Source organism: Chionomys nivalis, chromosome 20, assembly GCF_950005125.1.
Source record: "Chionomys nivalis chromosome 20, mChiNiv1.1, whole genome shotgun sequence".
Lineage (NCBI taxonomy): Eukaryota > Metazoa > Chordata > Mammalia > Rodentia > Cricetidae > Chionomys > Chionomys nivalis.
Window position 1 is genome coordinate 8,850,029 of NC_080105.1, and position 18,736 is coordinate 8,868,764.

An 18,736-nucleotide genomic window follows, 5' to 3' on the forward strand; every position below is an offset into this window, starting at 1 on the left:
TCCCCTTTTACTTTTTCTTTCCAAATGCTTCTTTGTTACTTTTCCTACTGTCACAGTGGGATACCTACCAAAAACCTGTTTATATATTTGACAGCTCTCTTTCTACCTTTCATGGGTAATTTTATAAGTGCTTTTGAAGAAAAGAGGGTAAATTTCTTAAAAGAATAAATGAGACAATTTGGAAAAACTGAGCAATCGATTGTTGAGTAATTTTCACAAGGTGTGTTTTTTAGCTCTGAATTTTATAAGCATTTTCCTTTTATTTTTGAGATTGATAATTATGTCATTTCTCCCTTCGTTTTTCTTCCTCCAAACCCTCTCCTTGCTCTCTTTCAAACTTATGGCCTTTTCCAATAATTTTTACATGCACACATGCATTTAGGAATATCTATATATGCATATGTCCCGCTCAAACTGTAAGATGTTACTTGTATGTGTTTTCAGGACTGACCACTTGGGATTGGTTAATGAATTGGTGCACTTTTCCCTGGGTAAGACTCTTTCTTCTACTCTTATCCCTTACTTGTTTGTAGTTCTTTGTGTAGCTCTGTGCCTTTAACAGTTCTCATTCTCAGTAAACTCTTTATTCTTTGACTTTCCATTGAAACATGAATCTCAATCTCTCTCTCTCTCTCTCTCTCTCTCTCTCTCTCTCTCTCTCTCTCTCTCTCTCTCTCTCTCTCTCTCTTTCTCTCCCTCATTTTCCTACCTGTCTCCTATATAGAACATATCCTATCTTCCGTCTTTAGGATCCATGTTCTTCTAGCGGATTTCTGATCCCTTTCCATTTCCGTTTTATCGAACCTGCGCTTCTGTGTTTGCCGCCCTCCTTTGTATAGGTAGAGTGATGACAGTTAACGAGAGCTCAGGTGGCAATTTCATCCTGGTGGGCTTCTCTGATCAGCCACAACTTGAAAAGTTCCTCTTTGTGGTGGTGCTAATCTCTTACCTCCTGACACTGGTAGGCAACACAGCCATCATCCTTGTCTCCTGTTTGGATTCCGTGCTCCAAACACCCATGTACTACTTTCTTACCAACCTCTCTTTTGTTGATATCTGCTTTTCCACCAGCATTGTTCCTCAGCTGCTGTGGAACCTCCATGGTCCAGCCAAGACAATTACTCCCACAGGTTGTGCTATTCAACTCTATGTGTCTCTGGCTCCGGGGTCCACTGAGTGTGTCCTCCTCGCAGTTATGGCATTTGATCGCTATGCTGCTGTTTGCCGGCCACTCCATTATGCCACAGTTATGCACCCACGGCTCTGCCAGGCTCTTGCAGGAATAGCATGGCTGAGTGGAGTGGGCAACACGCTGATTCAGGGCACCATCACCCTCCACCTGCCTCGCTGTGGGAACCACAGGATTTATCACTTCATCTGTGAAGTTCCTGCCATGATCAAGCTGGCCTGTGTAGCAACGAAGTGCAGCTATTCATGGCTTCCTTGGTGCTACTCCTCCTTCCCCTGGCACTCATCTTGGTATCATATGGGTACATTGCCCAAGTACTGATGAGGTTAAAGTCAGCTCTAACCTGGGGTAAAGCTCTTGGAACCTGTGGATCGCACCTGCTGGTAGTAGTGCTATTTTATGGCACAATCACTGCTGTCTATATCCAGCCTAATAGTTCGTATGCACATAGTCAGGGGAAATTCATCACCCTTTTGTACACTGTGGTTATTCCTACTCTAAACCCCCTCATTTACACTTTAAGAAACAAAGATGTGAAGGGAGCTTTGAAAAGGCTAGTGAGAAAAGATAACAGCCCCAGAGAGAAAATTCTTGCGAAGTAGAGATATGGATCTGTTTTCAGTGATATGGAGGTGCTTATCCAGAGGCAATACCCAGGATCACCCTGACACAGATTATCCATAACCAAACTCACAGGCCTCTCTGGAGAGCTACCAGCAATAAAACCGCTCCCCTAATTATTGTACCCAGAGATGTCCTATGCTGATAATCACATTATCTAGTAAACTGAAAACAGTTGCTGTTGTCAAGACTCCTGCAATCAATTTTCTCTTTTTATAGTCACTTTTTAAATTAAGAATTCTGGCTCTATATTATTAAAGATTTCTATTGATTGATCTCTTTTGTCTAAAGTGTGTTTAATGCTAGCTAAAAGTCTTTGAGGCATTCTTTAGTAGTGTGTTCATGCAAACCCTGTGAGACATAGTTTCTATATCCTTGGACCAAGGTCTCCTGGTAATGCCCTAGTCTAAGCCATACACCCGTGTTTTTGTTTTCCCTCAATGGTCTGCTCCAGTGGGTCTCCTAGTGGAGGTTTTTCCATCCTGTGTTTTTGCTAAATGAGATTTTCACAAAAAAATTAATTTTACATATCAAGTTATGTACATTAGATGATAATTTCTGAACTGTGATTACTGTATTCAGAATATTAGGTGATTTTATTAAATAACATGATCTTAGAAATCCAGTCCCTTCCAGGCAAAACAAGACAAGAAATTTGTAGAACTAAAAAATGATTATGAATTCCTCGGTTCTCAGATTCAGCCTTCTCTAGTTAGTTTGTAAAATTCTTTAAATGTTTAAATAATGTAAAATGCATGTTCTTTTGGTTTTCTTTAACTAGTCTAAGCAGAGGTAAAAGAACTTATAAAATTTCAAATTGGACAAAATAAGAAGAAAATGTATTTCTTAAAGCCATTAAATCTAAATTTAAAAGTCACCCCAATTATCTTTAATTTGTCTTATTAACTCTCAAATATCAAATTAAACAACCCATTAACAACATTAAAAATTAAGCTTGATTACTGAAATTGATTGAAGTAATTTTTTTGTGGAACTGTCCTGTTTAAAGTTAGATTGTTAACTTGTGGGTATTTTTATTACATTTACAATAGAGTTTACCCACTGTTCACTGCTTCTGTCTGATTCCAAGAAGCCAGACATTGCTACACAGCCAACATTATTAAGTAAAATCAAAGGGAAGGTAATGGACCAAGATCTCAATAGATAAACAGTTTTCAAATAAAATTACAACACCTTGATTTCTGATTTAAAATTACTATAAAGATGTAGGAATCGAGCCAGTGTGAAGTATTCAGCATTCAGAAAGCATGATAGATCAGCAGACCAAAATGGAGGGCTCAGTCACAAATACTTGACATTTTCAGTGGCTTTGCTTATGACTTTCTCTAGTTTTTGATAAAACAATTTAAAATATTTATCATACTTTATTAATGCATGTGTCTTTGTGCACAAAGCATACAGATACCAAAGAATTAAGAGAACTATTGGATTCCCTAGAGCTGGAATTGTCTGTCGGAGTCCACAATATACAGTGAATGTACAGATGACAGACCAACAGGCAGATCCTCTGGAAGTGTATACGTCCATGTCCACATGGAGCAACCCGATTTTAGAAAAATCACTGTCATATCTGTAAAAACCTTGTGAAGCCATGACTTTTCCCTTCAAAATGGAATTCCTTCCCAAAACACTTCAGCAGTGTGACTTCTGCACAGACAAGGGAGTAACCTTGCTCCATCCCCCACCCACCACACACAAACCAGGAGGCCTTAGGGTGATATCATTCATTCTTTGTTCTAATAGTCAAATTTACATAGAGACAATCTCACAAAATTGCCTGTTGACAGACTACATAAAAATTTCTGTAGAAGACAGGTACTTGGTGGGTGGAATTTTCTTCCTTTCTTTCTTTATATTTGCCATTGGGAGTCATTTTATTTCTATGTTCCTTTAGGTGTGATTCCATAATCCAATTTTAAAAAGTGGTTGGATACTCTCATAACATTTGCGCTGCTGTTGTGCCACTATAGTTTGCAGGTGGATGCTAGATCCTGTTGATGGGTGTAGATGGGTGGATGGTGATAGTGGATCACTCATTTACCATCAATTGTACTATTCTCTGCGAGAGTATGTTCACATAAGTAGTAACATCAGTTAATAGACGCTACAAATGATCCACAAAAAGAGTTATTTGGGAATAGCTTAAAGAGTAATAAAAAAGAGGGCGTAAGTGGGGTAAAAAGCAAGAAAACTCTTATGCAGCAAATACTGCATTTAAATCTACAAAAAATGTTCTCATTGCCACAGCTATAAATAGCCAACAAATCTATGAACAAAATATCTCACAAAGGAATAGCAAAAAGTTACTTTGCAACCTGTTTTGTGAGATTATTCTCTTTTTAGAGTCTTGTAGCAAGGTAAACTGTGCCTTTGTCAGCTAGAGACCTAGAAGTAGCTCTCTATTGAGGCCAGCGGCCTGATTTTTACTAATGAAGAGAACTGAGAAGACATCTGAAGCTTTGTAGGAGGAGCTGGTATGCTTTCTGCTCTTAAACTGACAAAGCTATAATCAATCAGCATAGTCATAAACACCATGAGAGATCTGAGAAAAATAAATAACATTAAAAAACATATTAAAGGCTTATCCAATATAATCAACTTGGCTTCATCCCAGTGATGCAAACATGATTCAGCATGCAGAAATCAATAGACATAATCCACCACATAAACAGACTAAAAGACAAAAACCATGTAATCATCTCATTGGATGCTGAAAAGGCCTTTGACAAAATCCAACATCCTTTCTTGGTAAAAGTCCTGGAGAGCTTAGGGATACAAGGGATATGCTTCAATACAATAAAGACAATTTATAGTAAACTCATAGTCAACATCAACCTAAATGGAGAGAAACTCAAAACATTTCCTACGAAACAAGACAAGATTGTCTACTATTTCCATACCTATCCAATATAGGACTTAAATTCTTACCTAGAACAATAAAACAACTGAAGAAAATCAAAAGACTACAAATAGGAAAGACTGACAGACAGAAAGACTATGACAACGTGCACAAGACCTTCAAAGGTTCAAACTAGAAAAAAATTCAGCACTGAGAAGAGGAGTATGGCAGGCTTCATGCTTAGGATTAGTTAGTTAACACAAGACAAACTCCATGCTGTTGGTGTGTGTGTGTGTGTGTGTGTGTGTGTGTACTTTTTGTTTTGTTTTGTTTTTGTCTTACTGACTTTTTCTATTAGATTTTCATTCTTTTTGTTTTTTGTTGCTTCTCTTTTCTTTTTCTTTTTGAGAGGAAAAAAATCCATAAAGTTGGGTGGGTAGGGAGTTAGAGATGATAAAGGAGTTGGGGGAAGGCAAAGAATATGGTCAAAATATATTATATGAAAAATAATAACAATTTTCAGAAGTTCATCATAAAATAAATGAAATCCTTTCTTCAAAAATTGGAAACAAGATAATGACTTAAGTTAATAAAAAAAACCACAATATTATTGAATAACAAATAGTGAAATGGTAATTCCCTAGCATGATAGATAATTTCTGTATACTATCAAAAACTGGAACCAAAAAATCTATTATGCTCTGTTCCTTACATGCAGAGAAATCACAATGGAAACAAATCTATTACACAATGCAATATGAGATAAAAAATACATTGTGAGGAAGACTGAGGAAAGTAACACAGTCAGAAGGATTTTATGGGGCCCTCTTCTCATTACTGTCCTCCACAGCAGTGCAGATCATTACCACAGCCACTCATTTATCAGGAAGGTAACTCAAAATACTGATTAAAGGAAGATTAGATATAAAACTTTATCTTTATCTTTATAACATGCAAAATATTGAAGGTAGGAAATTATATTTCATTTTGGTTGTGTATGGCACAAAATGACTAAATTTCATGTAGATGTGTTTTTACACTTTTAAAAAGTTGCTACCCCTATTCATTTTCCACACAACATTTCTAATAAAATTTAATATTTACTTAATCATTTTTTGTTTTGTTGAACTAATTGACTATTTCATATAAACAATAACAAGTAGTCACACTCAGGATAGTTTTTCTGATTAAAAGAATAATGGCTGTTAGCAAGTCTGCTCCGGAACCAAGGAATGGATTTCAATAGGACCTGTTTTCACCTAAGCTAAATTCTATCCTTGCTCTTGTTCTCTTCCAAGTATCTTCTTCACTGCTGCCTTGACATCCTTGTTCCTCAAGGTATAGATAAGAGGGTTAAGCATTGGGGTCATGAGTCCGTAGAAGAGTGCCAAAAGCTTGCCCTTCAGTTTTGCTGAGCTGCTGTTAGGTGCCATGTATGCATATCCACTGATGGCAGAGCCATAGAACATTACGACCACCAAAAGATGGGACCCACAAGTGTGAAAAGCCTTCTTCCGACCTTCAGAAGACTGTATCCTTATGACTGCTCTGACAATATTGACATAAGAGAAAAGAATTAACCCAAGTGGGATAACTTTTATGACAACCACAGCAGCATACATCTCTATCTCATTGACCCAGGTGTCAACGCATGATAACTGAAGCATGGAAGGTACCTCACAGAAGAAATTCTCTATCTGGTATTTCCCACAACGAGGCAACAAAGAAGTCAGGACTGTCTGCACCAAGGAGTTGCTGAAACCAGTTACCCAGGCTACTGCTGCCAACAGCTGAGAGTGCATGACAACTGTGTGACGCCGAGGCTGGCAGATGGCCACATAGCGATCACAAGCCATGATGGAGAGAAGGCCGAGGAAGATGAACAGTTGTGCTATGCATCCCTCATAGCTGATGCTTCTCTTATGGCTCTGTACATTTATCAGCATCTGGGGGACAGTAGAAGTAGTATAGCAGAGATCTAAACAGGAAAGGTTGGCCAGGAAGAAATACATGGGGGTATGGAGTTTAGGATCAAGGCGAGACAAAATGATAATAGCTGAATTACCAAAGAGGGTCAATATATAGAAGATGGAGACGACGACAAGGAGAGCCATCTCCAGTCGGGGCCATTCAGAAAAGCCTACCAGAACAAAGCCGCTGGTGTGATGAGGGGTGCTATTGAGCCTTCTCATTGCTGGAATTCCATACTGAAAAATATCAATAATAGAGCTTTGCCGTCCTGGTTATCCTTAATGTTTCATGTAGTAAAGAAACTGGATAGGGGATGCTGAAACAAAACCATGAATAACTTCATTTTATTTCTGCAATAAGAAAAATAGTATTAACAGCTGTGCATGTATAGTCTGTCATCCGTTCTTATACCCACATTTTTACAAGTAAAGAGTTTTAGAAAGTCAAATTAGAACCAGGCATGGTGACTCACACTGGTAACCCCAACACTTGAAAGGCTGAAGCAAGAGGATTTATGTGAAAGAAAGGCCAGCACGGATTGCAGAGTGAGGCTCTGTGTCTCTCCATTGCTCCCGCAAGCTACCTAAATACCGAACAAAAATAAAGAAATAAAAGGCAAATATAATAAAGATGTATTATATGATACTTGTTATCAGGTGTTGTATCTATTAACACAGAAGAAAGTGAAAACCTCACTGAAGCTTCATTAAGTTTGTAATTTACTCAAAATATTTTTGAACATAATTTTTCTCAATTGAACTTGCCTTCCTGTAGGTTCTTTTATTTATTTTTTAAAAGAGAACAAACTATCCTTTTTTTTTTCATTTCACGTACCAATAACCCCTTCCTCCCCTCCTCCCATTCCCTCCATCTTTCCCCCAACCCCATTCATGCCTCAGAGAGAGTAAGGCACATTCCTGCAGGTTCTTAATACTTTTGTATAATAGAAGTTTGAAATTGCTACCCATGAAAAGCAGTCAGTTGGTGGTGACAAATCTACTTCTTTTTCTTTTCTTTTCTGTTTTTTTTTTTTTTTGTAGAATCTTCTCTCTGCTTAATATAATTAAGACAACAAGGATAAAACCTCTAAAACGCAGGATAATGTGCATGTAAAATTAATATACAAAGATGTTTAGCCACAGAATAATGAGGAGTTAACATCACTGAGACTGATGGTATAAAATGTGTCCTTTTTTGTTTATGTAAAGAAACATACACACAGCGTGGCAGTGGTGGCACATGCCTTTAATCCCAGCACTTCCCTTGGAAGGCAAAGGCAGGCAGATCTCCATGAGTTCAAGGCCATTCTGTTCTACAAGAGCGAATTCCAGAACAGGCTCCAAAGCTACCAAGAAACCTGTCTCAAAAACAAACAAACAAAAAACAAAAAAAGGAAAAAGAAACATACACACACATACACCAACAGTCAAATAACACAAACTATAAAAGTCAGTTTCCAGAGATGATCTCATTTTTTTCCAATTTAGTCATACTTCCTACATGAGGAAAATTCTCACATGATTTCTTAAAATTTTGCATTATATTCATGTAATCTTCCTGAAGCTAGAATGATTGTTTATATATTCAGCTTTATGCAGCAGAATGGGAAAAGTTGTGAAGAATGTTTTTAAAAATTATCTGGTACTTGTTTGTGTTGTGACAGCCACCAAAAATATGACTATGTACATATGCAAATTGATTGCACGTATGTGTACTTTGTATATTTCATGCTCCTTTGTGTAAAATAAACACTTGGTTTAAATGAGAACAAATTACTCAAATTACACAGTTGAAGTACAAGGTTATATAAATGTAATATTGTTGTTAAGATACCAAACATTATCACGACTCTTGGTAAAAAGGTTTTGTAACCACTTTAGAGATAATGTTTAATGTAATTTAAGAATAGTTTTAATCCCAAAATAAAGATATGTATAATTCTATTCCTTCACTTACTATAGAATTTTTGACAGTTTTATATGAATTTGTTTTTATCACCATCTTATTTTTGACAAAGTTGTACATGCTGTCTATAAATAATTTGAGAAATTTGAGAAATATGACTAAATATAGTGACTTATTCATGTGACAATAAATCCTAATAATTATTGTTGGAAAAAACTTTACCTCAGCTCTGTTAGCATTTTTCAATAATAGAAGGTATCTTTTTACCTATAGTCACCCCTTTGTATGATAGATTTCTTGTTCTTATCTCTCTTGTTTCACTGAAATGTCTTATTCTTTGCTAATTATCTATGCAATTCCTTCTGTACCTCTCCAGCATCCCAGTAACTTTTGTTCAGCTCTGGTTCTGCCAGATCTTACATGCTGTTTGTCCAGCCAACAAAAGTAGTGATCTCAGAATAACTCATTATATGAAGCAGACAAGATATAAAAGGTGAAATATTTTCTCACTTTTTTGAGATATATTTAATTGAAATCATGAAAAAAACACAAAAATAAAAAATGTGTTCTTTGCCTTTCATAGAATTAACAATTTTATTTTACAATTGTATTACTTTTTTCCATATTTCTTTTTTATTTTTTTATTATTTATTTATTTATTTATTTATTTTTGGATTTTCGAGACAGGGTTTCTCCGTAGCTTTTTGGTTCCTGTCCTGGAACTAGCTCTTGTAGACCAGGCTGGCCTCGAACTCACAGAGATTTGCCTGCCTCTGCCTCCCGAGTGCTGGGATTAAAGGCATGCACCACCATCACCCGGCTTTCCATGTTTCATTTAGTGATTGTGCTTTGTTTTCTACTAACCAATTACAATAGATGTGGCTAAATATAGTTCCCCTCCAAAGAACATTGTAGTTCCTCTTACTGATATTTGTCATACTTGACATTATGGTTTCAATTATTTCCTGTCAGAGCCCTCAATGAAGACATCAGGAGCTGTTGTTTGGAACAGAGAAAACATCCATGCATTTCATCTCAGTCACTTTATAGCCCTCATAGTGGAATTACTGGCTAGGGAAGATGTCATAGAAATTCAGTGATTGGATGTAAGAGAGTAGATATGGAACAAAAAAAATTTCATGACATGAAAAATTTCAGGTTGATTACTATCCCACAATGGCAAAGAATGTTTTGGTCACCAGTTTCCTTGTGGTTCATGAATTTCATAATGGATATAAGCAGAACTATTTGGTAAATTGAGGAGATAAACATCCTAAGTATAATTTGAGTTACCAGATCATAGTAATAAACAGATTGTTCTTTTGCATGTACCAATAAGCATTCCTTTTGGATTTAACTGAGATAAACATGAGAATTAATATTTTACGAAAAGAAAGGTGTAAGACTTTTAGCCTTCATGGATGGTCTTTGGACAATAGAGAACATCTGGAAATGGTATTTAAAGTGTAACAAACCACAAAATTGGATTTCACTCATGGTGGCATTTCATCTTGAACAGCATGACTTCTACATTTTTAAAGTATATGATTCATTACTAATTTTAAGGAAAACACAGCTAAAAGAAATTTTTAAAATTTCTAAATGAAATGGTGTTTCCTGAGAAAATTTTCCAAATAGCCTTTATTATTCTGAGAAAGTTTATAAGACAGAGTAGATATGTTTAGAGGTTTACTTAGAAAATAATATTTATAGCTATTTTAAACAAATAGTTGACAACAATTATTCAAAAAATGTTCTCATGCTTACATTCATAAAAAAATGTAGCCTTTCAGTTTTAAGCAGAAAAGGAGTTTATGTGTAGGGTGCATGATCAGATTGCCATGGGTAGAAGGCTCCTAATAACCTGTCTTTTCATTGTTTTTCTTTTTGCAAGCTAACTAGAGTGATAATAAACTCATTGAGCATTTGCAAGGTTCATTGTGAGTAAGCAGTGCAAATAAAAAATGTAGACTCCCTAATCCTCAGTAGTCATTCTTTGCAGATTATAGCTAATACATATAGAATTATGACTATGTGGTAAAGAGGAATCCAGATTCTTGATTATTTAAATCATTTCTCAAACCTATAAGTTGGTTTCTTATGAAATCTCCTTTGGTTTTGAGGACAATGTCAGTTCATGCTTTAGCATAACTACCTGGCACAGCTTCTCCTGCCATTCACTTGGCTATCCTGATGGACGAAACTAGTAATCCAATCTCAATATCACCCATGATGGTCAAGTTTAAGATGACTAGCCGGGTGGTGGTGGCGCACGCCTTTAATCCCAGCACTCGGGAGGCAGAGGCAGGCGGATCTCTGTGAGTTCAAGTCCAGCCTGGTCTACAAGAGCTAGTTCCAGGACAGGAACCAAAAGCTACAAAGAAACCCTGTCTCGAAAATAAAAAAAAAAAAAAAGATGACTTTGGTTTAATTTATTGTAAATTAATTTTTTTATTGACTGTAGTAATTTTAATTCCCAATCCCTGTTGTGCCTCTCTCCTGCATTGCTTATAGCCTCTAACTGTGAAACAAATGTTTTTACTATCATTACAGTTCACAAAGCAATACTTTGAAAAATATAAGAAATAAAAGTAAATTTACCGTTTTTAGAATACTGACTGCTCATCCTAATGGAAGATGTGTCTCGGGTTTCTGGGTACCTCACTTCTTAGGCTGGCTTCACCTTTCGCTTCTGTAGTTCCTTGCAGCTCTGAACCTTCGGTGTATCTAACCCTCACCACAAATCTGACTCTGCTTATTTTGTAAGTCACATTTGCCTATAATCTGCCTTTTAACCCTTGTAGACTAGTGACATTAGAACCAAATGTGCTAGAAATTCTGACCTTAGGGAGTCAGTCCCTCTGTTGCAATTAAGCAGAATTTAAGTAAATGAGAATTTTGGCCATGGGGGAAAATACAAGAAATAGCAGCATAAATTATTACAAAGCTATTAAATTCTATGTGATTCTTCTACTGGTCTTATCTCACTTTTTAAAAAATTATCTATTTCTTTTGTGTAATACACACTGAAGACACTTTATATTTAAAGTTACATTCAATTTTGAAGATGCCCCCTTGCTGCTGGACTGACCCTCAGTTCTCCTTGAGACTCTTTCCAGTAAGGATGCTCTGAGATACTAATGAACTGTGCCTTACAGTTGCCTGCTTTTGAAATTAGGTTAATAAGCAGCATGTAATTAATATTATTTGTGACTGGTATCTGTTGTCTAACATTTATGCTTTTCACATATCATTCCACCTATGAAAAGAAGATGTACAACAGCAATTATACTTTTGGTTATATTTAAGGGCACATGATGTGGAAAGAACTTTCTCGTATATATCTTTCAATGAACAAATGAATAATTTTTATTTTTTGCTAAATCTAGGAATGTAATTTCTTTTTTCCATATTTACAAGTAATTTTTTCTTTTTTATTATTATTTCATTAAAAATTTCTACCTTCTCCCCTCCTCCCATTTCCCTCCCGCTCCCCCCATTCCTCTTCCCCTCCCCCTCCAGTCCAAAGAGCAGTCAGGGTTCCCTGCCCTGTGGGAAGTCCAAGGTCCTCCCCGCTCCATCCAGGACTAGGAAGGTGAGCATCCAAACAGACTAGGCTCCCACAAAGTCATTACATGCAGTAGGATCAAAACCCAGTGCCATTGTCCTTGGCTTCTCAGTCAGTCCTCCTTGTCAGCCACCTCAGGGAGTCTGGTTTGATCACATGCTCCATCATCCAGCTGGCCTTGGTGAGTTCCCAATAGATCAGCCCCACCGTCTCAGTGGGTGGGTGCACCCCTCGTGGTCCTGACTTCCTTGCTCATGTTCTCCCTCCTTCTGCTCCTCATTTGGACCTTGGGAGCTCAGTCCATTGCTCCAAAGTGGGTCTCTGTCTCTATCTCCAACCATCGCCAGACGAAGGTTCTATGGTGATATGCAAGATATTCATCAGTATGGCTATAGGACAGGGTCATTTCAGGCTCCCTCTCCTCAGCCGCCCAGGATCTAGCTGGGAACATCTCCATGGACACCTGGGAATATCTCTAGAATCAAGTCTCTCGCCAACCCTAAAATGGCTCCCTTAATTAAGATATATACTTCCCTACTCCCATATCCACCCTGCCTTCATCCCAACTGTCCCATTCCCCCAAGCTCTCCCCCTTCTCCCCTTCTCACTTTTTTCTCCCCATTTCCCATTACCCCGACCCCACCCCACCCCCAAGTTTCCAATTTTTGCCTGGCAATCTTGTCTCCTTCCAATATCAGGAGGATAATTATGTTTTTCTTTGGGTTCATCTTATTTAGCTCCTCTAGGATCTCATATTATAAAGTCAATGTCCTTTATTTATGGCTAGAATCCACTTATGAGTGAGTACATACCATGTTCCTCTTTTTGGGTCTGGGTTACCTCACTCAGGATAGTGTTTTCTATTTCCATCCATTTGCATGCAAAATTCACGATGTCATTGTTTTTTACCGCTGAGTAGTACTCTAATATGTATATATTCCACACTTTCTTCATCTATTCTTCTATTGAAGGGCATCTAGGTTGTTTCCAGGTTCTGGCTATTACAAATAATGCTGCTATGAACATAGTTGAACAAATGCTTTTGTAGTATGATAGAGCATCTGTTGGAGGAATGTAATTTCTTATCTAAATGTTAGAGCATATTCATTTTTAATAAAGATTGCCAACCAGGTTACAAAAGGATTGAAATAATTTATGCTCCAGCTGTCATCAATCTTCATTTCCTTTAAAGCCTCTTAGATTGGTCATATCATGTTTTATAAAATTATTATTTATCCATTTTGTTTTGTATATTAAAAAATCACCGTTAAGACAATAATAATTATGCTGAAATAAACATGAATATGTGTACATATTTTTCTATGCACCTACATATACATATAAATAACATAATATTTTCTTCAACTCAAATATTCAAATAATGTAACTGTTGATTCAGTTAATGTTTGGTAATGATTAAGCATGTTAAAAGTTTGTTATTTTCGGACAATGAGGACTACTGAGAACTGAAGAACAATGGCAATGGGTTTTTGATCCTATTGCATGTAATGGCTTTGTGGGAGCCCAGGTAGTTTGGATGCTCACCTTAATAGACCTGGATGGAGGTGGGTGGTCCTTGGACCTCCCACAGGGCAGGGAAACCTGCTTGCTCTTTGGGCTAAGGAGGGAGGAAGCCTTGATTGGGGGAGGGGGGAATGGGAGGTGGTGGCGGGGAAGAGGCAGAAATCTTTAATAATTAAATAAATTAATTAATTAATAAAAAAGTGTTATTTGACTAATTGGATATGAAATACATTTAAAATTTGAGAATCCTTTCTGATTTAAGGTGAAGAATTTAGTTCTGCTCAGTAAACTTCACAAGCTTATCATGAGCGCATTCTTCTCCTTAAATCTGACGTGCTATAAATATCAATTCAATCTAAGCAGCTGAAAACTGTTCACACCTTCCTCCATCACATGTGTGTGTCTGTGTGTGTGTATATGTATAGAGCAGGTGTAATGCTCAACTATGTTTTTTTTTATTCTTTTTTAATTAAAATTTCCAACTGCTCCCCGTTTCCCATTTCCCTCCCCTCCTCCCACACATTGCCCCCTCCCCCCACTCCCCTCCCCCATCCCCACTCCTCTTCTCCTCCCCCCAGTCCATTCCCCCTCCCTCTCGATACTGAAGAACAGTCCAAATTCCCTGCCCTACAGGATGACCAAGGTCCTCCCACTTCCATCCAGGCCCAGGAAGGTGAGCATCAAAACAGGCTAAGCTCCCACAAAGCCAGTTCATGTATTCGGATCAAAACCTAGTGCCATTGTCCTTGGCTTCTCATCAGCCTTCATTGTCCGCCATGTTCAGAGAGTCCAGGTTCAACCCATGCTTATTCAGTCCCAGTCCAGCTGGCCTTGAAGAGCTCCCAATGGATCAGTTCCACTGTCACAGTGGGTGGGTGCACGCCTCGTGGTCCTGATTTCCTTGCTCATGTTCTCCCTCCTTTTGCTCCTCATTTGGACCTTAAGAGCTCAGACCGTTGCTCCAATTTGGGTCTCTGTCTCTCTCTCGATCTATCGCCAGTTGAAAGTTCCTGTGCCATTCTCCTTGGCCTCTCGTCAGCTCTCATTGTCCGCCACATTCCGAGAGAACGGTTTTATCCCATGTTTTTTTTCAGGAGCAGTCCAGCTGACCTTGGTGAGCTCCAATAGATCGGCCCCACTGTCTCAGTGGTTGGGTGCACCCCTCATGGTCCTGACTTCCTTTTCATGTTCTCTCTCCTTCTGCTCCTCATTATAACCTTGGGAGCTCAGTCCGGTGCTCCAGTGTGGGTCTCTGTCTCTATCTCCATCCATCGCTAGATGAAGGTTCTATGGCGATATGCAAGATATTCATCAGTATGATTATAGGATAGGTTAATTTCAGGTTCCCTATCCTCAGGTGCCCCAATGAACTAACTGGGGACATTGCCCTGGGCATCTGGTAGCCATTCCAAGTTAAAGTCTCTTGCCAACCCTTAGGTGGCTCCTTACCTAAGGTATGAGTTTCCCTGCTCCCCTATCCAAGCTTCCTTTATCCCAATCACCCCACTTCCCCCAGTTCCCCTCATCCTCTCCTTCACACTTTTCTCTCCCCATCACCCCTCATCCCCATCCCACCCCACCCCCAAGATTCCAATTTTTTGCCCATCAGTCATGTCTATTTCCCATAGCTGGGAGGATATCTATATGTTTTTCCTTGGGTTTACCCTCTTGTTTAGCTTCTTTAGGATCACAAATTATAGACTCAGTGGCCCCTATCCATGGCTAGAAACCAATTATGAGTGAGTACATCCATGTTCTTCTTTTTGGGTCTGGGTTACCTCACTAAAGATCGTATTTCTATTTCCATCCATTTGCATGCAAAATTCGAGAAGTCATTGTTTTTTACCGCAGAGTAGTACTCTAATGTGTATATATTCCACACTTTCTTCATCCATTCTTCCATTGAAGGGCATCTAGGTTGCTTCCAGTTTCTGGCTATTACAAATAATGCTGCTATGAACATAGTTGGACAAATGCTTTTGTCATATGATAGGGCATCTCTTGGGTATATTCCAAGAGTGGTATTGCTGGGTCCAGGGTAGGTTGATCCCAATTTTTCTGAGAAACCGCCACACTGATTTCCAAAGTGGTTGCACAAGTTTGCAGTCCCACCAGCAATGGATGAGGGTACCCCTTTCTCCACAACCTCTCCAGCAAAGGCTATCCTTGGTGTTTTGATTTTAGCCATTCTGACAGGTGTAAGATGATATCTCAAAGTTGTTTTGATTTGCATTTCTCTGATCGCTAAGGAGGTTGAGCATGACCTTAAGTATCTTTTGGCCATTTTAACTTCTTCTGTTGAGAATTCTCTGTTCAGTTCAGTGCCCCATTTTTTAATTGGGTTAATTATCCTTTTAAAGTCTAGTTTCTTGAGTTCTTTATATATTTTGGAGATCAGACCTTTGTCTGTTGCGGGGTTGGTGAAGATCTTCTCCCAGTCAGTAGGCTGCCTTTTTGTCTTAATGACAGTGTCCTTTGCTTTACAGAAGCTTCTCAGTTTCAGGAGGTCCCATTTATTCAATGTTGCCCTTAATGTCTGTGCTGCTGGGGTTATACATAGGAAGCGATCTCCAGTGCCCATATGTTGTAGGGTACTTCCCATTTTCTCTTCTATCAGGTTCAGTGTGTTCAGATTGATATTGAGGTCTTTGATCCATTTGGACTTGAGTTTTGTGCATGGTGATAGATATGGGTCTATTTTCATTCTTCTACAGGTTGACATCCAATTGTGCCAGCACCATTTGTTGAAGATGCTTTCTTTCTTCCATTGTATACTTTTAGCTCCTTTATCAAAAATCAGTTGTTCATAGGTTTGTGGGTTAAAATCCGGGTCTTCTATACGATTCCATTGGTCGACTTCTCTGTTTTTATGCCAGTACCACGCTGTTTTCATTACTGTAGCTCTGTAATAGAGTTTGAAGTCAGGGATGGTAATGCCTCCAGAAGTTCCTTTATTGTATAAGATTGTTTTGGCTATCCTGGGTTTTTTGTTTCTGCATATAAAGTTGATTATTGTCCTTTCAAGATCTGTGAAGAATTTTGATGGGATTTTAATGGGGATTGCATTGAATCTATAAATTGCCCTTGGTAGAATTGCCATTTTTACTATGTTGATTCTCCCAATCCAAGAGCAAGGGAGATCCTTCCATTTTCTGGTATCCTCTTCAATTTCTTTCTTCAATGCCTTAAAGTTCTTGTCAAATAGATCTTTCACATCCTTGGTTAGAGTTACCCCAAGATATTTTATGCTGTTTGTGGCTATCGTGAAAGGTGATGATTCTCTTATTTCTCTCTCTGCTTCCAGGTCCTTTGTGTATAAGAGGGCAACTGATTTTTTGGAGTTGATCTTGTATCCTGCCACATTACTAAAGGCGTTTATCAGCTGTAGGAGTTCTTTGGAGGAGTTTTTAGGGTCGCTCATGTACACTATCATATCATCTGCAAATAATGCAAGTTTAACTTCTTCCTTTCCAATTTGAATCCCCTTTATCCCCTTATGTTGTCTTATTGTTATTGCTAAAACTTCGAGAACTATATTGAAGAGGTATGGAGAGAGTGGACAGCCTTGGCGTGTTCCTGATTTTAGTGGAATGGCTTTAAGTTTCTCTCCATTTAATTTGATATTAGCTGTCGGCTTGCTGTATATAGCTTTAATTATATTTAGGTATGACCCTTGTATCCCTAATCTCTCCAAGACTTTTATCATAAAGGGATGTTGAATTTTGTCAAATGCTTTTTCAGCATCTAATGAAACGATCATATGGTTTTTTCTTTCAGTTTATTTATATGATGGATTACATTGACAGATTTGCGTATGTTAAACCAGCCCTGCATCTCTGGTATGAAGCCTACTTGATCATAATGGATAATTTTTCTAATGTGTTCTTGGATTCGGTTTGCCAGAATTTTGTTGAGGATTTTTGCGTCGATGTTCATGAGTGAGATTGGCCTGTAATTCTCTTTCTTGGTTGGGTCTTTGTGTGGTTTTGGTATCAGAGTTACTGTAGCTTCATAAAAGGAATTTGGCAATGACTCTTCTGTTTCTATATTGTGAAATACATTAAGGAGAATAGGTATTAGGTCTTCTTGGAAGTTCTGGTAGAATTCCGCATTGAAACCATCTGGTCCTGGACTTTTTTTGGAAGGGAGGTTTTTGATAACAGCTTCTAATTCTTCACGACTAACAGGTCTATTTAGGTTGTTCACCTGGTCCTGGTTTAACTTTGGTAAATGGTATTTATCTAAAAAACCGTCCATTTCTTTTACATTTTCCAGTTTTGTGGCATACAGGCTTTTGTAGTAAGATCTAATGATTCTCTGAATTTCCTCTGTGTCTGTGGTTATGTCTCCCTTTTCATTTCTGATCTTATTAATTTGCAAATTCTCTCTCTGCCGTTTGATTAGTTTGGATAGGGGTTTATCAATCTTGTTGATTTTCTCCAGGAACCAGCTTTTTGATTCATTGATTCTTTGGATTGTTTTCTGTGTTTCTATTTTGTTGATTTCAGCCCTCAGTTTGATTATTTCCAGTCTTCTACCCCTTCTAGGTGAATCTGCTTCTTTTTTTTCTAGAGCTTTCAGGTGGGCTGTTAAGTCTCCAATGTGTGCTTTCTCTGTTTTCTTTAAGTGGGCAGTTAGTGCTATGAACTTTCCTCTCAGAACTGCTTTCATCGTGTCCCATAGGTTTGAGTATGTTGTTTCTTTATTTTCATTGTCTTCAAGGAAGAGTTTAATTTCTTTCTTTATTTCTTCCTTAATCCAGGTATGGTTCAGTAGTTGTCTATTCAGTTTCCATGAGTTTGTAGGCTTTCTGGGGGTAGCATTGTTGCTGAATTCTAGCTTTAATCCATGGTGATCTGATAAGATACAGGTGGTTATTAATATTTTTTTGTAACTGTGGATGTTTGCTTTGTTACCGAGTATGTGGTCGATTTTTGAGAAGGTTCCATGAGCTGCAGAGAAGAAGGTATATTCTTTCCTATTTGGGTGGAATATTCTATAGATGTCTGTTAAGTCCATTTGATTCATTACCTCCATTAATTCTCTTATTTCTCTGTTAGGTTTCTGTCTACTTGACCTGTCCATTGGTGAGAGAGGA

The 18,736-nt window shown here is 38.0% G+C and overlaps 1 protein-coding gene and 1 pseudogene across 1 annotated transcript; one reads left to right on the forward strand and one right to left on the reverse strand.

The window, feature by feature from the left end:
• Nucleotides 1-847: 847 nt before the first annotated feature.
• LOC130862921 (olfactory receptor 2G3-like) lies at nt 848-1,791 on the forward strand (annotated as a pseudogene).
• A 4,150-nt stretch (nt 1,792-5,941) lies between these two features.
• LOC130863151 (putative olfactory receptor 2B8) lies at nt 5,942-6,862 on the reverse strand. The gene has a single exon (XM_057753055.1). The coding sequence runs from the start codon at nt 6,860-6,862 to the stop codon at nt 5,942-5,944; it is 921 nt and encodes a 306-aa protein (XP_057609038.1).
• Between the last annotated feature and the right edge of the window lie 11,874 nt (nt 6,863-18,736).

Coding starts and splice junctions, on each gene's coding strand:
- LOC130863151 (XM_057753055.1), bottom strand. CDS start 6,862: ATGAGAAGGCTCAATAGCACCCCTCATCACACCAGCGGCTTTGTTCTG.